The sequence below is a fragment of the Vombatus ursinus genome, unplaced genomic scaffold, assembly GCF_900497805.2.
Source record: "Vombatus ursinus unplaced genomic scaffold, bare-nosed wombat genome assembly UNPS02014770.1, whole genome shotgun sequence".
NCBI lineage: Eukaryota > Metazoa > Chordata > Mammalia > Diprotodontia > Vombatidae > Vombatus > Vombatus ursinus.
The window spans coordinates 33,889,240-33,911,410 of record NW_020954548.1 but is presented as its reverse complement, the minus strand read 5'-3'; the positions used below and the strand labels follow the sequence as shown (position 1 = coordinate 33,911,410).

The following is a 22,171-nucleotide window of genomic DNA, read 5'->3' as shown; positions in this document are numbered from 1 at the left end:
GACTCAGGGAGTGGACCTGGGTGAGCGGGGCTTCCAAGACCTATGCTCAGAGCAGGCCGGGGGGGCGGGGGAGGGGGCGGTTCTCCCTCCGCACGCTCCCGTGGTCTTTGTGCGCACGCCCGCGGAAGGGGGCGCGCGCCAGGTTGGGGACTCGCGCTGCTCTGCTCGGGCGGCGGCGGCGGCACTGTCGGCGGCATCCTTAGGGGCTCTGTCAAGGGCCGGCAAGACTGACCGACTGACACACACAGAGTCGAGATGGAGGGGGCTTCTTTCGGAGCCGGCCGGGCTGGAGCCGCCCTGGACCCCATAAGCTTCATCAAACGTCCCCAGACCATCTTGCGGATCACGGCCTGGGTAAGGGCGCTCACTGCCAAGCCAGGAGGGCCCCCTGGAAGAGGTTGGGGTAAATGGACCTGGGCGGGGGCGGCGGGACAGATGGAGTGAGCCCAGGATCTGACTTCCCCGGGGTTGGTGCTGTCCTGCCCCGGAGAAGACACTGGAGGGGGTGGGGGGGGGGAGAGACAGAGACTAGCGTTCACTTTGCCCCGTAATGCGTAGGGGGAAGGGGGGGGGGGGTGGAACATTTGAGGGGTCATTGAGCCTCTAAATGGAGAGTCAAGTGTGAGCAGGTACCGAGTCGCTGAACCTGGGGTGGAAGGACCCTGAGCGCCCCCCTCCCCCCCGCCCCTTTCCTCATTTCCTAACCAACCTGGCTGTCCCTCCCCACCCAAGCCCTCCTTTTCTGGATTCGGGGGGCGGGCGGGGGGGGGGGGGGGGCGGTGAAGGACCGGCAGACATTTTTTCTTTCCTTTCCCATCCTGGCCCATGCACACATACATGTGATGAGGATTGGGGGTGGTGCACCGAATACATGGGTCCTTGTAACACCGGGTGACTCCCCCACTACCTCCCACCACCACCGGTACACCTAGCAAGAAATGATCTACCTTTCCCCTCTTCCAAGCAAAGCCAGGGATGCCCTCACTGAGATCCCAGATCCCTCTGAGACCCTTTGGGAGGGGCCCTCAGAGGTTCTGATGACGTCACCACCCAAGGGCTAGACCCAGGACTTGGGGGCGGGGGCAGCTGCTGGTCCAAGGGTGAGCTGTCCGCCAGCTTCAGGAAGAGGCAGAGAGAAAAAGGGAGGGAGGGTATTTGGTGTCACTTAGTACTCTAGGACCCTAAGGAGAGATCTCATTCACCCCACTACCTCTCTCTTAAAACCTTTAGTTCCCTCTTCCTAATGGATGGTCGGCATCTTACCACCTCCCCACCCTTCACCCCCATCCCCTAGATGTACCTATGTTGGTAAGCTCCGTCAGCAGGTTCCAGATTCATGTGTCTGAATGATCTCCTCCCCCTGACTTTCTGGTTTAAGTCTCTCCCTCTGGACAATAGGCAGGGTTTATCTCCTTGAAAGGTGAGCAACCTTCTTCCTCAGGTAAGCCAGAATTGACCTCACTGAGCACTTCAGGATGAGGCAGAGGAACATCTGACAGCTTTTCATCGTCCCCTCCTCCCCCCACAAAGGAATAGACAGAATCCTCACTATATCTCCTCATTCCCACCCTTCCTTGTTCCCAAGCCATGTGTTAAAACATGTATGTGTCCATGAGTTGCATGTGTGTTCATACTTACGGAAACTTGGTATTGAGATCCAGAGTAAATTAGGAAGTGGGTAGTTTTTCATGTAGCCCCACCCTTCCCCTTCTCTCAGGTTCCTGTTTTCTGAGAGCCTTTAAGGGAAACAGAAGCTGAAGGAATATTAGAAAATTCCCTGAGCTGCTAGGGAAGTGAAGAGGGGAAGGTGACTGATCCTGTCTCTTTGGCAAGATATTTCTGGGTTGAGGTGTCCAGGCCAGGGCTGGATAGAAGGGTAGTGATTGGTAAAGTGTATGCTACCTCTTCCCCAAAAGGGGATCATCCCTGAGGGTCAGGGCCATGTCTCTCCGTCAGAATGGGTACTCCTAAATCTTTTCCTTTTCCCTCTACATTTCCCACCTTCCTACCTCCAACAAGGTCATTCCCACTGAAGTGGGCCTGTCTATAAAGTAAAAACACAATTACTTGGAATAAATATTTATGAAATCCAGGTATAATGTCCTCGGCTAGGTGCTGGGAGGAATACAAAGAGAAAACAGAACATAGTCTACTTTTAACGAACTTACAATTTAGAAGGAGACATGGGACAGGAAGATAACCAAAAAGCCAACAGTAACAGGTGTATGAGAGTGCAAATGGAAAAACAGGAGTCATTAAGAAGGGAATAACTTCTCCCAGCTGGTGGAATCAGAGAAGACCTCTTAGAGGAAGAGGCCCCTGAGCCTTGAAGGAAGGGACTGAGGAATGGTGTGTACAAAGGCCTGGTTTGACTGATGTGTGTGAAGGGGGGGGAGGCAATGGGTCTCAAAGGTAAGTTGGGACCTTGAATGCAAGGCTAAGGAGTTGGTAGGTAATCGTGTAAGCAGTAGGGATCCATTGAGGAATTTTGAGCAGGGCAGTGATCAGACCTCTGCCTTCGGAGGATTATCCTGGCATCAGTGTTAAAGAAGGATTGGGGAGGAGGACACTTTTGGGAAACATTACAGCAGTGCAAGCAAGGGATAATTAGGGCTTGATTTGGGGTGGGGTCTGTGGGAATGAAAAGGAGGGGAAAGATGAAAGGACATTGCCAACTCAGACTCCCTAAGACCTAAGATCTGTGCCTTGGGAGCTGCTGAGAAGTGATCAGGGCATTTGGAGGAAGGATCAGAAGTATAAATGCCTTCCCTAGCTAGGGACTTAAGAGACGGGGTAGCTCTAGGACTTCTGAAGGAAAATCCATTCAGCCTTGAGTTTTGTTCTGCTCCAGGTGGTCCAATGACAAATTCCAACATTCATTTCTATCCTTGATCCTTGATCACCAGGGCAAATTTTGCCTCAGAACTACTAGCATCCTTGGTTTCTAACATCTTGTGATTTTTGACTGCCATTTTTCTCAGAATCTCAGGGACTTGCCCCTTCCCCCTTGGGAAGTTTCTGAGGAAGATTATCATTTCTCCATCCTGTTCTAGTCAGCTGAAGACCTATCCCTTAGATGTTTTGATAGGTCTAGGCTGCAGATTTGTATCAGAAGTGCCTGGTTTTAGAAGTTCCTGGTTTAATGAATGTTAAAAATAAATAAATAAATAAAAATTCCTACTTGGCAAAGGGCCTGATGACATAGCTTTTTCCTGTAACCAGACAGTAAAATGAGGGCATGAAATTTATGTCAGAAGCTAGTGCAGTTTGGTGGTCAAGGTCCTTGGAGTAGATGCATAGCTATTGATTTCAGGCGAAGGAAGGGGGAATAGAGTTCTGAGTTCAACTGGAATGGGATTGCTTGATCAAGGAGGCCATCATAGAAGAGATAGAAAAGGACCTCCCAGGCGAAGGGTTCTACCTACTTCTGCTGCCCAGGTTAGGCCAGATGCCATTTGTGTCAAACAGGGCAGAGGACTGGGGAGGAAACGACAGGGTTGGAGTTTCCCGGAATCAGCTTTGCTGGGTCTGTCCAGGCAGGGATGCCATCTTACCTTGGCAACAGTAACCTTTCATGCAGGGAGGCTGTTTGGGATAAATCTAACCCTAACCCTTTCCACCTCTTGCAGAAAGTCCTCTCAGATAGGAAGTTGGGTTGACAGAGGCTGAAACATTTGGGTGCAAGTATTTGCATAACCAATTACAAAGTTTTCTATCTTTTCAAGGGTCCAAGGGTGGGGCTATCTACTCCAATCCCACCCCCTCAACCTAATTGCTTTGGATTGGGGATGAATGGGAGGACAGAGCCATGGGGAATTATGAGGGTTCACACGCACAGAGACAGACAGACAGACACACACACACACACACACACACACACAAACACACACACACACACACAGAGGTCAAGGGCCAGGAATCAGAAGACCGACCTGATTTCTAATCCCACTTCTGCCACCTTTGGACAAGTCACTTTCCCCTCCCCTTCCCCAGATCTTAGTTTATCTGTTTGTAAAATGAGGGATGTCCTTTCTAACTCAAATATTCTATGGGTGAACAAGAGAATGAACAGAGAGGGAAGGATAAGTGTATCATCCTTTGGAGCTTTCTGGAGACACCTGGTTTGGATAAGGACCACTATTTCCCATCTCCCCACATACCTAAATGTTCTTCTAGAAAAATCCAGTGGTTTCATTCTACTCAGTACCAGGCAACAGGGACATTTTCAGATGTCAGAGATTACAAATACAGATTCTAGAGATAGTAAATTCAAATATTAGCCAAGAAGAATCCATGTGACAGAGATAGTGAAGCAAAATGTTAGAGATGAAGAATCCAGGTGTCCAAGAGAGTTCATCCAGATGGCATCATGGCATCCAGAATGCCCCCATCAGGGGCAGTTAGGTCAGATGTCAGACACTAAGGATCCAAAAATCTGAGATTAACAGTCCAGATGTTGGGGACAAAATTCAGATGTCATTGTCAGCTGCAAGGGAGGGCCATGTGCTATAGCATCACAGAATCACAAAATTAGAAGGGACCTCAAGAGGCATCTAATCCAAAAAAAGGATCCCTCCTACACCATACTCAACAAGTGGTCATTCACATTTTGCTTAAAGTGAGAATGGGGAAACCCACTCCCTCCTGAGGAAGGAGTCCTACAATGGATAGCTCTAATGGATAGGAAGTGATCCCTTATATTCAGCCTAAATATACTTCTCCACAACCACCCATTATCCTTCGTTCTGCCCATCCTGGCTCCACATAAAAGTACACAAAATATTTCAAGACAGATATGTTGATTTCAATTTAATAAATACTTATTAAATGCCACTGTGATACAAAGACAAAGCTATCCGTACCTTCAAAGAGGCTTACGTTTTGTTGGGGATAGGGGAAGTATGTATGTTGTTCAGTCCAGTTTTACTCTTCATGATCCCATTTGAGGTTTTCTTGGCAAAGATGGTGAACTGGTTTGCCGTTTCCTTCTCCAGCTCATTTTACAGATGAGGAAACTGAGGCAAATGGTTAAGTGACTTGCCCAGGGTCACATAGCTAGTGTCTGAGGCCTGACTCCAGGCCTGGCATTCAATCCACTGTACCACCTAGCTGCCCCCAAAGCATGAATACTGTATAGTAAATATGAAGTAATTTCCAGAGGTTGAGAGTACTAATAACTGGTGGGGGGAGGGGAGGGTAAGATGAGGAGATCATATAGGAGAAGGCACTTGAGTACCTGTGCTTTGAAGGAAGCAGGGAGGGAAAGTGCATCTAAGAGGTAGAATGTATGTAGGGGAAATAGCCAGTATGCCAGATTGGCTAGAAAGAGACAGTGTATAAAGACAGGCGAACCCATTCAATTCTAAAGGTGTGGTATGACTAGGACAGAGTAGAACTATCACCACCTTTCTGCCTATCGTTACAGCCAAAGATTGCATTAGCTTTCTCCTGCCTTTTGCTAGCATTGCTACTGACTGATCAGATATTGAGCTTGAGGACCACTAAAGTCCCTAGATTTTCTTTCAGATGAACTGCTATCTAATCATGCTGTCTTCCTCTTATACTTATGCAACTAATTTTTTTAATCCAATGGCATTTGTCCCCACTAAAGTTTATCTTATTAGAACTAGCCTATTGAGATTTATTTTTTATTTTACTTCCGACTCTTCCAATATATTACTGTTCCCTCTAAGTTTTGTGTTACTGGGAAATCTAATACACGTGCCAGCTGTACCTTTAGCCAAGTCATTGATAAGAATGTTAAACAGTGTAGGGTCAGAGTCCTAGGGGCACTCTACTAGATACCACCTTGATATAAATCCATTAATGACCATTGTAGGGGTCTGGTCATTCAACCAGTTCTCCTTGCACCTAATTCCACTCCAGCCCATGACTCCATCTTGTCCATTGATAATAGCATGAGACACTTTGTCAAAAACTTTGCTAAAATCTGAGTAAACTATGTCTCCTGTAAGCCAGTTGCTACATACCAGTTTAGTAGTCCTGTCAAGAAAAAGGAAGGGAGGTTAGCCTGGTATGATTTTTTCTTGGAGCCATGAAGGCTCTTTATTATCATCTCCATCTCTAGATAGATGTTCAGTAACCATCCTCTTGAGAAATGCATTCTAGAATCTTGCCAGATTTCCAAGTCAAGCTCGCTGTCTCATAGTGCTTTCTCTTGAGTGCGAGAGTTCTCTCTCTCTCTAATTGGAACATTTGCCCTTCATTATTCTCCACATCTCCCATACTCCATGATTTTTTTTCTTTAATTTTTTAATTAAATCAATTAGTTCAGATTTTCTCTTCCCTCCAATCCACCCCACCACTGAAATAGAGGAGAAAAGAAAAAAACAAAACCCTTGTAACATGCCTAGCTATGCAAAACAAATTCCTGTGTTGGTTGTGTCCAATAAGTACGTCTTATTGTGCAGTCTTGAGTTCTATCATCACTCTGTCAAGAGGTAGGTAGCATGCTTCATCATTAATCCTCTGGAATTATGGACACTTAATTGTGTTGATCAGAATTCTTACAGCTTTCAAAGTTGTTTGTCACTCTATAAATTGTCCTCCTGGTTCTGTTCCCTTCATTCTGCATCACTTCATACAAGTCTTCCCAGGTTTCTCTGAAACTGACTCCTTCACCATTTCTTATGGCACAGTAGTATTCCATTCCATTCACATATCATAATTTGTTCAGCCCTTTCCATATTGATGGGATGTGTTTCCAGTTCTTCGATACTACAAAAAAAGTGGCTATAAATACTGCTTTCCAGAATGGCTCCAATTCACAGATCTGCTAACGGTGCACTGGTGTGTTGCTCCAACATTTGTCATTCCTACCCCCAACTTCCAAGATTTTTCAGAGATCACTGACAGTGGCCCAGCAATCACATCCAACAGTTACTTCAGTACCATAAACCACAATTCATCTTGGCCTGATGACTTGAACTTATTGAGGACAATGTCTCACCATCTCCTCAGTTGTCTGGGGTTTTGACTTCCTATGTCATTTTTGTCCTATCCCTTTCAGTCTGGATATCAATCTCCTTGGCAGAGAAAGCAAACAAAAGAGTCCAGGAGGGAGGGAGCACAAGGTTAAGAGAAGATTGTTGTGGAAGGCATGGCAAGGAGTCAGGTCAGGCAGGAGAGGGAGGGAATAAGGCAGGAGAGAGAGGAGATCCGCTCGACAGGGAACAAAGCTTCCTTTGGGACACTGTCCTATCTAATCATTAGCAGCTAGGTGGCCCAGTGGTCCGTCCACTGGGCCTGGGGTAGCTCGGAGTAAGACTTGGAGCCTTACCTATTGGCAGCACTGACAAGGTGCTTCAGCTACCTCCTTCTCAAAGGCTTCACAAGCTAAGGAGAAATGCCCAGCCAATAGGGTTCTTGAGTTAGGAAGCCTTAGAGGGGCTAGCAGGTGGATGGATAGCAAGGCTGGTCTGAGTATGAAGAGAAGGTACACTACCATCTTAATCACCCCAAACTTGGGGTGTACCTCCCCACCAGCCACATAAGGCTCCAAGGGCACCCTTCTCCATGTCTTTGGGTCACTCTGGGCCAGGAGCCAGGCTGGAGAGAGCCTCACACTTGCCCAATGGGCATGGGCCTTGCCCTTCAGCCAGCCTGCTCTTTCACCCTCAGGTGTTCTCCATTGTGGTGTTTGGCTCCATTGTGAATGAGGGCTATGTGAACAGTGAAAGCACCCCAGAGCTGCACTGCATCTACAACAAGAATGAAGGTGCTTGTAACTATGGAATCGCCATTGGCATCATTGCCTTCTTTGCCTGCATCTTCTTCTTGGTCCTTGACCTCAACTTCCAGGAGATCAGCAGCGTCAAGGACCGGCGGCGGGCAGTGCTTCTGGACCTGGCCTTCTCAGGTGGGAGTCAGGAGGTCTTGATAAGGACTTCTTTTTGAATACGGCATGAGGGAGTCTTGGGGTTCAGGAGTCAAGGTGGGATATTTGGATTATGGAAATCAAGATGAGGACTTGGAAAGAGGTTAAACATTCTGGGGTTGGGTAGTCAGAGTGAGGATTTGAATTGGAAGTTTGAGATGGCAGTTTTGGGTTGGGGTGTGTGTCAAGATGGAGGTCTTCGGGGTCAAATTAGGGGATTTGAGGACTTCTGAGAGGTAGGCATTTAGGTTTGGAATTCAGGGTGAAGGGCTTGGGGTCATTGTGAGAGTTGAGGTATCTGGGGGATGGTTTGCAAGAGGTGGGGATTTGGAGTGGTCACAGTTGGGGTTGGGGGGACAGAGTGGGGAAAGGAAAGGGGAGAAAGCTCCATCAGCTGCCCCCATCTGAGTTATTCCCACTTTGGCTTCAGGGCTCTGGTCCTTCCTGTGGTTTGTATGTTTCTGTTTCCTGGCAAACCAATGGCAGCAGACCAAGAAGAGTGAGGCAGTAAGCCAGGGGGCAGATGCAGCCCGGGCAGGCATTGCTTTCTCTTTCTTCTCTATCATCACCTGGGTGAGTACGGGACCAACATCCCCCAGCCTTCCATCACTAAGAAACCAAGGCTGATGTGGGACTTTTGTGTGGTGCCAGAGATAGGGCCTGGGGCTGTGGGATGGGGATAGGGGCTTGGGGCTTGCCCACAGCACCATCAGGAAAGCCACTCAGCTTACCCCATAGGGACCAGTGAGTCACAATTGCCTCACCACCATCTCTCTTCCTATCCTCTCCATCTGTTTCTTGGTCTTCTGCCACTATATTCTCTGGATGTCTCACGGTTTTTCTATATCGTAGCGAGCACCTAATCTAACCCATCTTACAGATGGAGAAATTGGGGGATGGGTAGTGATTTACCTAAGGCTAAACAAAGAGAACCAGGACTAAATCTCAGATGTCTTGACTACTACCCATCGAACAATTCTTTCCACTAATCACTGCCCAATTTCTATCTTTTGCTTTCTCCGCCTCTTTTTGTTTTGGTATCTAGTCTCTCTCCATCTCTCATGATCTCCATTTTCCCTTATCATTATAGCGGTTCCCTACCTGACAGCTATGTTTCCTTTTGCTGTTCTGGGTTTCCTAAGGGGGCTGACCCCCTTTCTTTGGAGTCCTTTGTGGCCCATTCAGGGGTTCTGGCTGCTGCTGTTACATTAACCATCTGCATTCTGGACCTCCCCCACAGGTGGCCCTCATGGTGAAGGCGCTGCAGAGATATCGTTTGGGCACCGATATGTCACTCTTTGCCACGGACCAGCTTAGTGCAGCCCCTGGCACCGGCTACCCTGGATATCCAGCAGGCAGTGGCGTCGAGGGCACTGAGACCTACCAGAGCCCCCCATTCACTGAGACGCTAGACACCAGCCCCAAGGGCTACCAGGTGCCAGCCTATTAGTAGAGCTGCCCACCCCGTGCCAGGGCCTCGGGGTACCGTGAGCATGTTTGGGCTACAGCTATGGCCTGTCCTTGTGGGCCAGTCTTGTGGACTCTGTACAGTGGTCTCGGTTCTTGTCTCACCTCTAAGGGTTAAGTAAACAAAATAATCACACAGTGTTCCCTCTAAGTCTGAAAAGGAAGGAAGGAAAGAAGGGAGTTGGGGAAGGAAAGGCCAGGGGGTGGGAGGGAGGGAAAGGAGAAAGGAATAAAAATGTATATAGGAAGGAAAGAGGCACGAAAAAGAAGGCTGAGAAAGAAGGCAAGAAGAAAGGAGCAGGAAGGTGGGAAATTAAGTGAGGAAAAGAGAATTAGGTGCATGCTGGAAGGGAAGAAAGCGGCCAAGTATGTTCCAGGAGGTAAGAAAAGGTGGAAAGAGGGAGAAATGAAGAACCGTACTCTGAATACAGAATGGCCTTAACAATTAAAGTTAGAAAGTGAGGAGGGCAAAAGGGAAGCAGTAAGCATTTTGTCAACATTGAAGGAAGGAAACATAGGAGAGGAAGTTAAGATAGCATGGAATCATGAGCTCTCATTGGGAACTGCTGAGCCCAAAGCTCCCTGGATCTGTGTAGGATGGGTGCTACTTGCCTCCTTACCCCACCCGCAACTGTGCCCCTCTAGGGGGCAGGCCTCTGAGTCTTAGTACCTTCTGCTCAGGGCCAGCTTCCACCCACAGGCTTTGAATCAGGACAACCTGCTGAGTTGGACATTCTGAATTTCCCCAACTCCAGTCCCTGGCTAGAAGGGGCTGACCCTTCTTCCCCCACCCTGATCTTATCTCCTTTGGCCTTCTCTAATAAGTTATCAGAATGAACCAAACCCACCTGGGCCCCCAAACCCTGCCCTGCTGGGGAGAAGACTCAGGGTTTCCAGGGTGCTCTGTCCCATCCCTCCCCCACAGGCTAAGGTGTCTGTTCCCCATACTGTGCCAGGCCCCACGGCTTCTCATTCCCAAGTCTGAAGGAAAAGGTCCAGCTGAGGAAGGGGAGCCCCATGACCCCTACCCAGGGAAAATCAATTGCAGCAATATTTTCCTTAGAGGGAACACTGACCCATTTTAGCAGCACAAAAGGTACATGTGTCAATATTTTAGCCAATAATCAATTTAAACGGTTCCTTAAATTGATTGTATGTGTGAGATACTGTCCATTGGGTATATTGTATTTTTCTATCTTGCTCTCTGTGTATTACGGTGATCGCAATGGGCTTTCTATGGATGTCAGGGCCATTCTCAGTGCCCCTGAGCTCACTCCCCCAGATCCCCAGGTCACTTGGTAGTGACGTAAAAGTTGGGGCTGCTGCAGAAATGTGTGCATGCCCCCAGAAAAGGTAGGAGTCCAGGTTCCTGGGAGGGTATTCCTGTTAGTGCCTCAGGGATACCTTCCTCATGTCCTCCTTTGCTGGGCTAGGGATTCTGCTCCCCAACTAGCCTCCCTGCCAAACCAGGCCTAGGGCCACAACAGAGCTGGGGAATGGGAGGTGGCCAAGAAGAGAAGTTGAACATGGTGGTTAAGCACTTGGCCTTCTATCAAGGCCAGCCTGCCTGGGATAGCACTGACCTGTCACCTGCCCAGTGCTTTCTGGGAGGGGGGAAATCATCTAGGGCTTTCTGCCTGAACTTAACACCCCAGACCCCTGCAGATGGGTCTGAGTTGACAATATGGTGAGATGTACCAAAGGTGGTGGCAGCAGCAAGAGCCCTGCCCCTAGGCCTGGCCCAATCCCTACTGCATGACCTGGACAATGTCCAGCCCTACAGAGTGCCCAAGTTTCCATCCAGGGGATCCTTATAGCAATTTTGGGTGTGGGTAGTACTGTTAAATAGTGTCTGTTATAGTCTGTCTTATGTGCCAGTGGTTTGTCAGGTAGAGTAGTATGCCCAGCGATATGGAATGTAATTTACTATATTCTTATGGACTCATTAGAGAAATCCTAGAGTTGTTGGTGTTATAGCTATAGAACATGCTTTAGCCTTCCTGTATTAATTCCCCAGATCCTTGCCTTTCTTCCCAAATTAAGTACCCCACCCCCACCCTCCATCCATTTTCCCTTGGTCAGTAGGGGCCAGTGTTCATCTTTAGTCAGGGCCCGGCTCTACCATCTGAAGCAAAGCATGTCTACATACCGCTGCAATTCTGAGCATCACGCCAACATTCCCATTATTGGCTTCTGCTCTCACAAGCTGCTGGAGATCCTCTAAGGGGACCTTCTCTGAAAGGAACAAGGAGTCAGACGTCGACACCGACACTCCTCTTGCCTCCCTTGACAGCTACAAATAAATTCCCAAGTCCAGGCTTTGTGGGAGCAATCACTTTACAGAGAGGATGCAAGTGGAACCACAGGCCCCTATGAGTGACATACACGCCCATTGCCTGGCCTGGGTGGGGAAAGTGTGAGAGTGCTTGTGGAGGGTGGGAGGAAATAAGGACATAAGAGAAAAAGGAAGGCGAGGGGTCCAGATTTAAATGAAAAATTTGACATTTAAATGAAAAATGCATTTGACACATCTACAGAATGTCCAAGGAAGGCCCCCTTCCTTTTCTGCTTCCCAGCCCTGTAAACAGTGCATGCACATACCAACTGTACCTACCATACTCTCAGGTTGAGAACTGTGTCCCTGGCTCAGCAACGTCTCTTCCCCACAGAGAAGCAAGCATTCACAGAAACTTTCTCAACAGCAGGTGCCAACAGGTTCAGATGATGAACTCTGTTTACGTGAGAATGATTTTATGGGCTAAGTCACCTCATTCCCATCTCAAAGAACCCATCTCTACCTTCAACTTCCATTCCCATCTAAAAGAACCCATCTCTACCTTTAACTTCCACCAACTGTCCCCCACAGCAGGTGGGCTGGTTGGTCACTGGCAAGCAACCAGGGGGTGCTCCCTCCCAGCCCACCCTCCTGGCCTCTTCCCTCCCTGTCACACACAGAGTTCATTAGAGGGACCACTCACTCTTTGCTGGAGCTCAGCAGCCTGGACTCTGTTGCATTTAACCCTTCAATTCTCTACTAGTTTTTAATATCAAATGGATACCAAATGTGGTTTGCCCATTTAAGTTTTGCAGATACCTCTCTTCAAAGGCAGGCTGCTTCCCAAAGCTGCTGTTGTAAGTAAAACTATGTACATTCTAGTTTAGAGTGGACTGTGTATGGAACCGTCAGAAAAAAAAAATGTTTACAATTTTTTTGTATATATATCTCTTCTGAAAGAACAATCCGTGATAGTGTATTTTCAGTGTCTGTGTCCCAACTGCAACTTATTTTCAATAAAGAGTGCAAATGAACTGTGTGGCCTGGAGACACTAGGAATGCATTTTTCAGCAAGCAGAGCAGCAAAGTGAAGTGGTCATGAGCTCTGGACTGGGGTTCTAGCCATAGCTCCATCACCAACTTGCTATCCTGACCTTCATTTGGCAAGACCCTAAAATGAGGGGGGTTGGGCAAACTGGGCTCCAAGTCCCCTGTTCTCCAGCCCTTGGGCTCTGTAGTACCCAGTGATTCCAGGTAGCACCAGCAGGGACTGTGGGGGTTCTGCGGAGCCCCTCCCCCTCTGCCTCTTTGCTCAGAATCTTTGTGGGAGGAGGATAGGAGGCCTATTTTTTAGTAAATGGGAAAAAACGACAGGATAGTGCAGTAACTTTCAAGGGGAAAACACTGTTTTAAAAATGAAGGTGGCTTTTATAATCAAGAACTAGGCTAAGAAAAATTGGTGTTGTCCTAGATAATCTAGAATGGGAGAAAAACCACAGGAAATAGTGTCCATTTCATGGAATGGTTAAGTCTGAGACTTCTCTGACTTAGCACAGACGGGTCCTTGGCCAGGCTAGGAGACCCTGCTCATGGAGTACTCATCCTTCCTTCTCAGCTACTTGCTGGACTCCTATTGAACCCCCGCATGCCTCCCCCCCAGGCCTGTAAGAAATGAAGCCTCAGCAAAGTAATGCTCATTAGTGGATATAAGAAGCATCTCTCAGAAGACAGCCCAGCCTTGCACCAGGTCTGCAGCCAACTATATCAGCACCAAAAAGATGGAGCTGGAAATATTACTAAGACCCCTTCGTCACAGCAGTCTCACACATGACCACTTTTATTAGCAGTGGATGGGGATAATCTGGGCCCAATGAAAACAAGTTCTCAACTCACCTATCTCTAAGCAATGGCCAAAGACATGGTATAGAGTGGGGCCTCACAGAATTTGCTACAAATGCTACTGCTCTATCTCACGGTGGGTGGGCCTGTGTCCTGCCTAGGAACACTAGAGGAGAATAGGTCAGGAATCACTCTGTTCTGATGGGCCAGATCTTGGTCTTCCCCAGCAGAGAACCTATGACCTGACCTGGGGATGCCTGGGAAGAAGAACCAGGAGCCACCAGCTCTGACCAACCAGGGTTCTTCATTCTAGCACAGACTTCACAACCTGGGAATATCCATACTCTCTTAGTGAAAAGGAGAGACTAGGACCACCAGGCAACAATGTGCAGCAGTTTTTAATGTTCCAACTCAACCGCAGCAATACATCCAATAATCAGAAAGATGGCTGTTTTTAAATACAAATTAAAATAATCATGACCACTGCTGAAAGAGAAAAAGAGAGACGGAGAGAAAGAAAAGAGAGAAAGAAAGAAAGCTCAGAACAAATATTCTACATGCTGTACTGCAAAATAAATGGATTTGAAGATAAACTGTCTTATTATAAAAGGTCAAAGAGGTTTTTCGATCCCGCATTTGGCTAATCCTGTAAAGATTATCTCAATTCAAGTAGCACAATTTTATTCCTGCTTTCCATTCTGAATGTTCTTTAATCACAAAATTACCAACTGTTTACACACTGCACAGTCTCACTCCCTCAACATAAACCCCACTTCTCTCTCCTCACGGAAGCTCCTCCAATCTGTGTGACTGCAGGTGGTTTCTAGGTCTGCCCCAGTGTGGCAACAACGCAGGCTTCAACCCCAGGGATAGGCCCCCAGGCTACAAGAACTATTTCCCCTCACCCCCCCCCCCCCCGCCCCCAGTCACTTGATAAAAAGTAAAAGAATAAAGAGCAAGATCATCCCCATTCTGGGAGGAAGGCAGTCTTTACTTGGCTCCAAAGAAACCCAACTGTATTCCTGAACGGCGGGTGGTGGCGGTGTACTGAGTGGTGCAAGGTAAACCTGGCAGATGACCCCATCTGACTCTCCCTCCCCTGCCCAACCTGCTAACCACTCCGAGTGGCCTGGTCTACTTCTCCTGAGGCATTTAGTACTCTGGCGTTTTGGTTTCTGCAAAGGGGAGGAGAGTGTGTGTGTAGGGGGTGTGCACTGGCCCTGTGTGGGACTGTCCCTGGGGACAGACAGCCAGCCACACCCCTGGCAGCTGTGGCTTACCAGACCTTACTTCAAAAAAGTGCAAATAGGTGGTGTGGAGATTGTTCCGCTGGTCTTGATGAAAGCTAACTGATAATTCTGCTGATGGCTTGCAAGGAGGGGAACTCTTCATCTTCAATATGCAAGGCTCTGTGGGTGCCCAGGTCATCCTGGGTCAGCACCTGATGGCAAATGGGGCAGATGCAGCAGTCCAGTTCAGAAGGGGTGCTAGCTGGCCAAGCACTCTTCTTGTTCTTTCTAGATTTGGGTGCCCCCTGCTTCTCCTGGACCCGGAAATCATTGTGTGCTGACAGCAGCTCCTGCTGCTTGGCTGTGTCAGGCAGAAGCACCAGGAGCTCACTGAAGATTTTTCTGAAGTTCTCCCCAAGGAGTTCCCGGCAGCTCTTATAATACTGTGCTGCAGAAATACGACCCTAAAGTCCAGGAAAAAACAAAAAACAAAAAACAACCCAGCACAATTTCATTTTGTTCCTAGACATCAGACCAACCTAATTCCCCACTTCTCTCCTCCCTCACCCCAACAACTTCATTGCCCACTCACCTGTCGGAATTGCCCTGAATGGCTTTTAAACTTGTTGAATCTGGACTCATCACTCTGAAGGAGCTCCTTTATGGACTGGATGAGCTGCATGTTCCTTTGTTGGAAATTCTCAGGTATCAAATAAGTCCCTTGACAGGGACCTTGCCTGATATAGAAAGGGAAGAGGGACAGGGAAGGGAGAGGAGAGAGATGAGGGGAGAAGAAAGAGGAAAGGAAGAGATAGGAGGAGCAGGAGTAAACATTAATCTCTGCCTATTATCCCTGGCCTCACCCTGGAAAATAAATGAAAAGAATTGTTTTTTAAGAGCTGGAAGACCATCTCCTTCATTTTAAGGAGGAGAAGTTATGAGAGGCACAGAGACGCTAGGTGACTGACTCCCCAAGCTCTCACCCAGTGAGTTGGTGGCAAAGCTGGGACTAGAACCCAGGTCTCCTGCTTCCCAGGCCAGGGCTCTTCCCCTTCCATGCCATGGCCCTGCTTCAGGGGCCCTGCAGTGGGGCCTAAGGCAGCTGCATCTGTGTCCAGCACATCTGTGTCACAGCCTTCCCACCCCACAGTGGTCTGGTGACGACTGAGGGCCTGTGTCCTCCTCTAATGGGAACAGCTGGTGAGCATTTCCCTGCTGAGCATGCGGGAGGGAGGGCCCAGGGGAATACTATCAGAAGAGTGACAGCACCTGAGAACACAGCTGCTGCAGCTACTTCTGGGGCATTTCCTTCATCCGAAGGGCGGACCGAGGAGCCAGAAGTAGGAATGTACATCCGGGGCTTCCTCTGAGTCACACAGACCCCACACCAAGAATCACTGAGCAAAATGAAATCGGTCCTCTCCAGGAGAGCTTCCAGCGACAGGGCTGGGGACAGCAACATCCCAAATGAAAAGGTTTAGTGGAAGCTGCGTTCTGACACAGAGTACAAGTCTGTTACAAATGACAGCGAGGAGAAGGAAACAGGACCTGTTTGGCAGAGCAGCTGTGACTCCACCTCCCCAGCCCCTATGGGTGGGCCAGCCCTGCCTGGGTGGCAAGGACAACACTTCAGGGACACTCAGAGATGAGATGTGTTCCCTTGGGCGGCAGCAGGAGTAGCACACCTCAAGCGCTCCCTGCCCACTCATTCACAGTGAGTCGTACGGTGACCCCACGGTCTCAGTTCCCTGCCCACCTCCTCCCTCCCTTGACACACAGGCTCAGCTGAATGTGGAGTGAGCAGGATGGAGCACTCCTAACACCTGTAACTTACTCTTTCATGGAAGTGGTGATGGGCTCGGAGATGCTGTTGGATGGGATGATGGTAAAGCCCGGAGGAGGCTTACTAATGGGTGGTGACAGTCCTGGAGGTGGTGGGGGGCTCTTTAATAGCACCACAGAGTTAAAGCCTAGAAAACCACAAGAGAAGAGGAAGACAATATGAAATACACCATAGGGCACAAATGGGTGGGGGTGGGAACATTTGCTTCCCCCTTCCCCCACCTGCTGCCACCAGAGCAGGAAATGCCAGATTTCTGGGACTGACAGGTAACAAAGCAGGCAGAACACACTGGAGCCCAGAGAAAGGTCCCATAGCAGCAAAATGACTATTAGTACAAGAAAGCCAACAAATGGCACCATGAGGTCACAACAGAGTCTCATGGATGTCTCCAAAACACAGCGGTAAAAGCTACCCCTTCTTTTAACCAAGCTAAATGTACAGCTGGGAGAGGCACCAGGTAGTGAGACTGTCTTCAGTGTGGTCCTCTACCCCATGTTCTGCGTTATTATGGAATGACAGGGAGGTCAGGCCTCTTTCAGGCTCCACCAAGATGTTATATGGGCCTCTGCTGTGGAGAAACAGAGGTCACTTTCTCAAAGAAGTTCTGGGGATAGCGCAGGCCTCTTCAGCAAGCAGAGAAGGAACCCATTCCACTGGTCATGGCTTATCAGTATTTTTTTAAGCAAATACTAACTTGCTGTTCTGAGCTGTAGCATGTCCTCAAGTACACAATATTTTTGTTACAGAGCTTGTAACCTGTAGGCAGTGTCTATGCCCACTGTCCCCACCACATAACAGAGCTGCCTCCCTCTAAAAATGAAAACAGCAACAGACTCACACCAAGGCCCAACCTCTCACTACCAAAAAGAGAGACTCTGCATCTCAAAGTGACATCCTGGTGGGGAGCCAGCTACTTCTGCCCTACTAATTCCTCTTACTTAGTGAGGCTTCCATAAGAGGCAGAAACACATGGAACTCCCCCCAACTCTTCATTTCCATTAAACAGCATTTCTTTTTAAAATCCCCATAACCTCCCACAAACATCTTACTGCATACTCCCCTACCAGAAAAACTCACTGACATGCCCAAAGCCCCCACCCCAGATAAAAGGATCTAACATTGTGTGTGTGTGTGTGTGTGTGTAGGTATGTGAGTGCACACACACCTGGATGCACACAGGATCATGGAGGTGGGAGTGTAACACATCTCCTTGCGCCTTCTTGGGCACACACAGCCCTTCCTTTCATGCTGAACTAAAATGGAGAATTTGGGCCCCAGTGGGCTTCTGTAACCTGGCAAAATGTTCTGCAGCAACCCAACCATCATGAGCCAATGTGATGAAAGAAAGAAACGTGGAGATAGTTACAAATGGGAGGTGACCCAAGGTCAGCACAGAGGCCACGGCAGAGGTGTCCTTTGCCATGCCTGCAGGGCTCCAGGACCACAACTTTAAAGACGGCAAGAACGTCAGGAGTCACCTGGTCTACCCTCTTCCTATTCCAGGTGAGGAAACTACGAGCCTCAGAGAAGTGACTCCCCAGGTTACACTCACTGCTAGACTACCAGGTGGGACTTGTGAGACCAGGGCATATCTGTCATTCCTTAGCTGGAATTCTCCATCTAGACAGAACAAATCTGCCATTCTGCTGGGAACACACCCAGTAGGTCCCAATGTTCCAGGTTTCAAACATGGCGCTGAAACGAAGCAGCTCTGCTATCCAAGTGACAGGCACTGACTAACAGATGAATTTCTTGACCCCAGAGGCCCTCAGGACTAACCCAGCACCCTGGCCAACTCCAACTCCTCCTCCTCTTCCTCCTCCCACCCGCTCCTGCCCAGGCGGGACCACTGCCTGACTACTGTTACCTGGTGGAGGTTGCATTCGGGGAGGCCCCGCACTGCAGAGAGCTGGGAAGTCTTCCTGAGGTAAAGGGCACTGGTTAGTCACTGGTGGCTTTGTGAGCCCTGGAGGCTCCCTGGGGACGCTGCCAACATGGGCTGCCTTTTCTGAATGACCATTCACAATGGCCACAGGCTTCTCTGACCCATTAGCTGTGAATGCAGGAGCCGGTGCGTGTTCAGGGCTGGGCGCTTTTTCTCGCCAAGCTGGCTTGGCAGTCGCCTCCAGCATCGGTGGCTGGGGTGGGGGCGATGCCGAGTTCTGTTTCTCAGCTCCTGTCTTCTTCTTCTTGCTCACCTTTATAAAAGGCTGAGAGGAAGAGGCAGCCAGCAAGGAGGAGACATCAAACATGGTGGGTGCGTTCCTGATCTCTTGGGTGGTCAGCCCAATGCTGTCATCCTCATCATCAGAGACCAGGGCTTTGTTGTTCTTCTTGCTTGCTTTACCACTTCCTTTGGTGATCAAAGAGGGTTTCTTTGTGAGCTGGCTGGAAGTGGCCTGGACAGGTGCCACTGGCCGAACAACACTCTTACTGGAGTTATTGTTCCAGGCTGAAGTGATGCTGGACACAGCTTTGCTGGGCCTCATTTTTGACACGAGGGCTGGAAAGTCCTCTTCTTGGAAGGCTGAGGTCTTCTTGGCAGTGACTGTATAGGTAAGTGACATCCCCGAGGAGACAGTGGGGGCTGAGGAGGAGGAGAGGCTTGGAAAGTCTTCTTCTTTAAGTTTGACTGAAGCTGGCTGGAGGGAACTGGGGCAGAGCGAGAGATAAGATGTCACATGACCCACTCAGGCCTTCGTCAGGGAGGAGGGAGTTGGGAAATAGCCTGAACTTGGTTTGCTCCACAGAGGGGAGGAGACCCACTACAAATCCCTTTTTATGCAAGGCAGGAGGCAGCAGAAGGCAATCACCTGTCTAAGCAAACCTTCACTCCCCAGATGGGACCCTACAGAGAGGAGAGATCCCAAAGCAGAGACCCCTTGGATGGGACTCAGGCGGAAAAGGGACCAAAGGAGTCATGTGCAAGTCAGACTTCACATCTCCTTTAGAAATCCTGTAGGAATCTAGTCATTAAACAAAGAGCTCATGTTTAGGCCCCACCCCCCAGCTCTTGGTCAGCTACCAGATCCCGGCTGTTAGAGGCAAACCCTAACAGGCACCAACCCATCCCTCTATACCCCAGGACCTTAACTAATGCTTCTGACAAGCGAGAACAGACTCCAGCTGCCCCACATACCTCTGCAGAGCTCCCCCTGCTGACGAGCTAAACGAGACAAAGTCCTCTTGGCTTGCAGGACCATTAGCAGTGGCCTCTTTGGGAGCTAGGATCAAGGACAATGACTTGTAACATGAAATTATGGCAAGTGCCAAAAACCAGAAACTGTTCCTATGAAAATCTCTTAAGTGGTGTGCACCAGTCTTGGGACCTTAAAATATACCCTTCTCCTCAAAGACTCTCATGCAACAGATGTCAGACTCATCAGGAATCATGACTCAGAAAGGTTCATGAAGAACCTATTCTGAACTTCTATTTCAGGTAGAAAGGTTACATACATAACCTAATTTTACATTTCACATTGTATTGGTTTTAAAAATAAAAATAAAGGATGGCCGCACATTAGACTATATTTGACTTAACACCTCTTCCTCAGAGGAATGTAATCCCTTTGCTGAGTCTTTTTAAAAAGCCTAAAATTTCAGCTTCACATAATAAGATTTCCCATCCTGGATCAAGCAACTTGACTGCAATTCATTCAAAATCTATTTTCTGCTACACAGCAGAAAAGCTGTCCCTGCCTGTGGAAAATGTTCCCAACCAAGGGCCAATGCCACGAGTTCTCCTCTTTATGCTGAGAAGCCCAGGCAAAGGAGGGAGTGGTGCAGGACCTGCCTGCTGGCCACCACTGATCACCTGGGGCCTCAGCAGAAGGCTTGGGGGCTCTCCTCGAGCTCCGAGTTTCTTCCGAGTCCTTCCCCTCGTCCTTCTTCACTTTGCCGCCATCCTCTTTATCCTCAACCCATTTCTTTTCTTCTTGCCTACGTGCAGCTACTGATGCCCTCACTGCAGCTGCTACATCTCTGTCTTCTTCTTCCCTGAGGTGCAGGAGAAGGAAAAGGAGAGCCCTTTAGGGTCACGAAAAGAACCTGAGGGCTGCTATGAAACACGTCTCCAGACAAGGCCTGAGCTGTGGCACCATCTGCTGGAAAAGATTGGGAACTGAGATTCTAAAAAACTTCTCAGGTGTTCCCCTGCCCTCCTTCGAGAACATGGGAGGATGTGGCTAGGACCCCAGATAGGAAAGGGACAGGAACGTGTAGCCATACTTGAGATTCCAGGCCAGACCTCCTTGTGGGTCTGGTCTTTTTCCTCTTTCTCTGCCTCATTCCATCCTTTAGTCAATGACTCCCCAAGTTGCCAGGTGATAGCACCTCCTGTGTCTCTACCACTGTTGCCAGTCCTTGCCCAGATGGCCCTTAGCTCGTGCTAAGACAAAAATGGGGTTTTTTCTCAAAAGGGCTTTTGTAGTCCTTTTGGGGAAAAGTAACACCAGCTCCAAATCCAATGAACTGATGAAAATATACAAATATACAGAGCCCAGAAGTGCCAAGTTACCAAGACCCAAGTCCATATCCTAAGATCCCACAGCTTGGCCTGCTGGGCTGCACAGACTTCTCAGATGCAGCTCTTATGTGGCCCTGTGACAGAACACCACTAGCCCATGCTTTCCCTAGATGGACCACCTCTCAGCTCCAGGTATCTCTTTCCTGTCAAAGCTGATGTCTTTTCTGCCCCACCCTCAATTCCAGAGCATTGGTGCTTAGGCTTTATCCACACTCCAATGACTTCTCACTCACCTCCCCTACAAAAGAGGTATTTATTTAGCTGAAAATCCTCTACTGTACAAAACTGTACATGTGTTAACATAGGCCCATAAACACTTCTCAACAATAGTAAGGGAAAGGTTGTATGTACAGGCCCTATACAGAAGTGGGAAGGACTGATGGTTAACAAAAAGGGACTTCCACTCCTACAGGTCTCAGTGTGTCTATCCAACAGTCAAGAAGTCAAGACCCTCCTGGAGAAGGTTGGAGCTTAACCTGTGAGTGGTGTCATTCTTTTTACCTAGAATGTTTCTTCAGGGTGTTAGGGAGAAAGCAAGCAGTAGTCTGATTCTCCTCATAAGCACACCGTCCGTGGAAGGACAAGAAGCGCTCAGAAACCTTCCTGGTGGGTGTGCCCACAGGTGGTCTGCATCAACACCAACAGCAACTTATTCCAGGAATGAAGCACTGGGCAAAGAAAGACTCTTGAGGAAATGAGGTACAACAGACAGAGCAATGGCTCTGTAGACAAGAGAAACTGGGTTCAAATCCTGGCTCCAATGCTCACTAGCTGAGTTCCTTTGGGCAAGTCACAATCTCATCCGTAAAATGAGGGGGAAGGACCACATGAGAACCCCTCCAGCTCTGCAGCTACGATCCTATGGCCCGAATTCAAATCTTCGTCTGTCACTTACTGCCTGTGTGACACTGGGCAAGTCATTTACTCTCTCTTGGTCTGTTTCCCTGTATGAAAACTGAGAGGGCTAAACTAGAGGTAGGTTTCTGAGGTCCTTTCCCACTCAAGTCTATCATCAAAAGTCATCAGTTGTCAAAAAGCAGTGGTTCTGTGGCTGGTGTTCTTGCTTAACTGTTTTTCTTTAACAAAGGGGAGGCTT

At 48.7% G+C, this 22,171-nt stretch overlaps 2 protein-coding genes across 2 annotated transcripts in view; one reads left to right on the top strand and one right to left on the bottom strand.

The window, feature by feature from the left end:
* The first annotated feature begins 153 nt into the window (after nucleotides 1–153).
* On the top strand, nucleotides 154–9,582 carry SYNGR3 (synaptogyrin 3). The gene is made up of 4 exons (XM_027863089.1): nucleotides 154–354; nucleotides 7,642–7,879; nucleotides 8,328–8,470; nucleotides 9,138–9,582. The coding sequence occupies exons 1-4, from the start codon at nucleotides 256–258 to the stop codon at nucleotides 9,345–9,347; spliced, it is 690 nt and encodes a 229-aa protein (XP_027718890.1). The 5' UTR covers nucleotides 154–255; the 3' UTR covers nucleotides 9,348–9,582.
* A 4,869-nt stretch (nucleotides 9,583–14,451) lies between these two features.
* ZNF598 (zinc finger protein 598) overlaps nucleotides 14,452–22,171 on the bottom strand; it is a 29,684-nt gene continuing 21,964 nt past the window's right edge. Inside the window, exons 7-12 of the mRNA XM_027863088.1 lie at nucleotides 20,365–20,546; nucleotides 19,690–19,774; nucleotides 18,418–19,202; nucleotides 16,542–16,677; nucleotides 15,300–15,444; nucleotides 14,452–15,171 (exon numbers count right to left, since the gene is read on the bottom strand). Coding sequence (XP_027718889.1) covers nucleotides 14,824–15,171; nucleotides 15,300–15,444; nucleotides 16,542–16,677; nucleotides 18,418–19,202; nucleotides 19,690–19,774; nucleotides 20,365–20,546 — 1,681 coding nt within the window. The 3' untranslated portion in view covers nucleotides 14,452–14,823. The remainder of the gene's footprint in view (nucleotides 15,172–15,299; nucleotides 15,445–16,541; nucleotides 16,678–18,417; nucleotides 19,203–19,689; nucleotides 19,775–20,364; nucleotides 20,547–22,171) is intronic.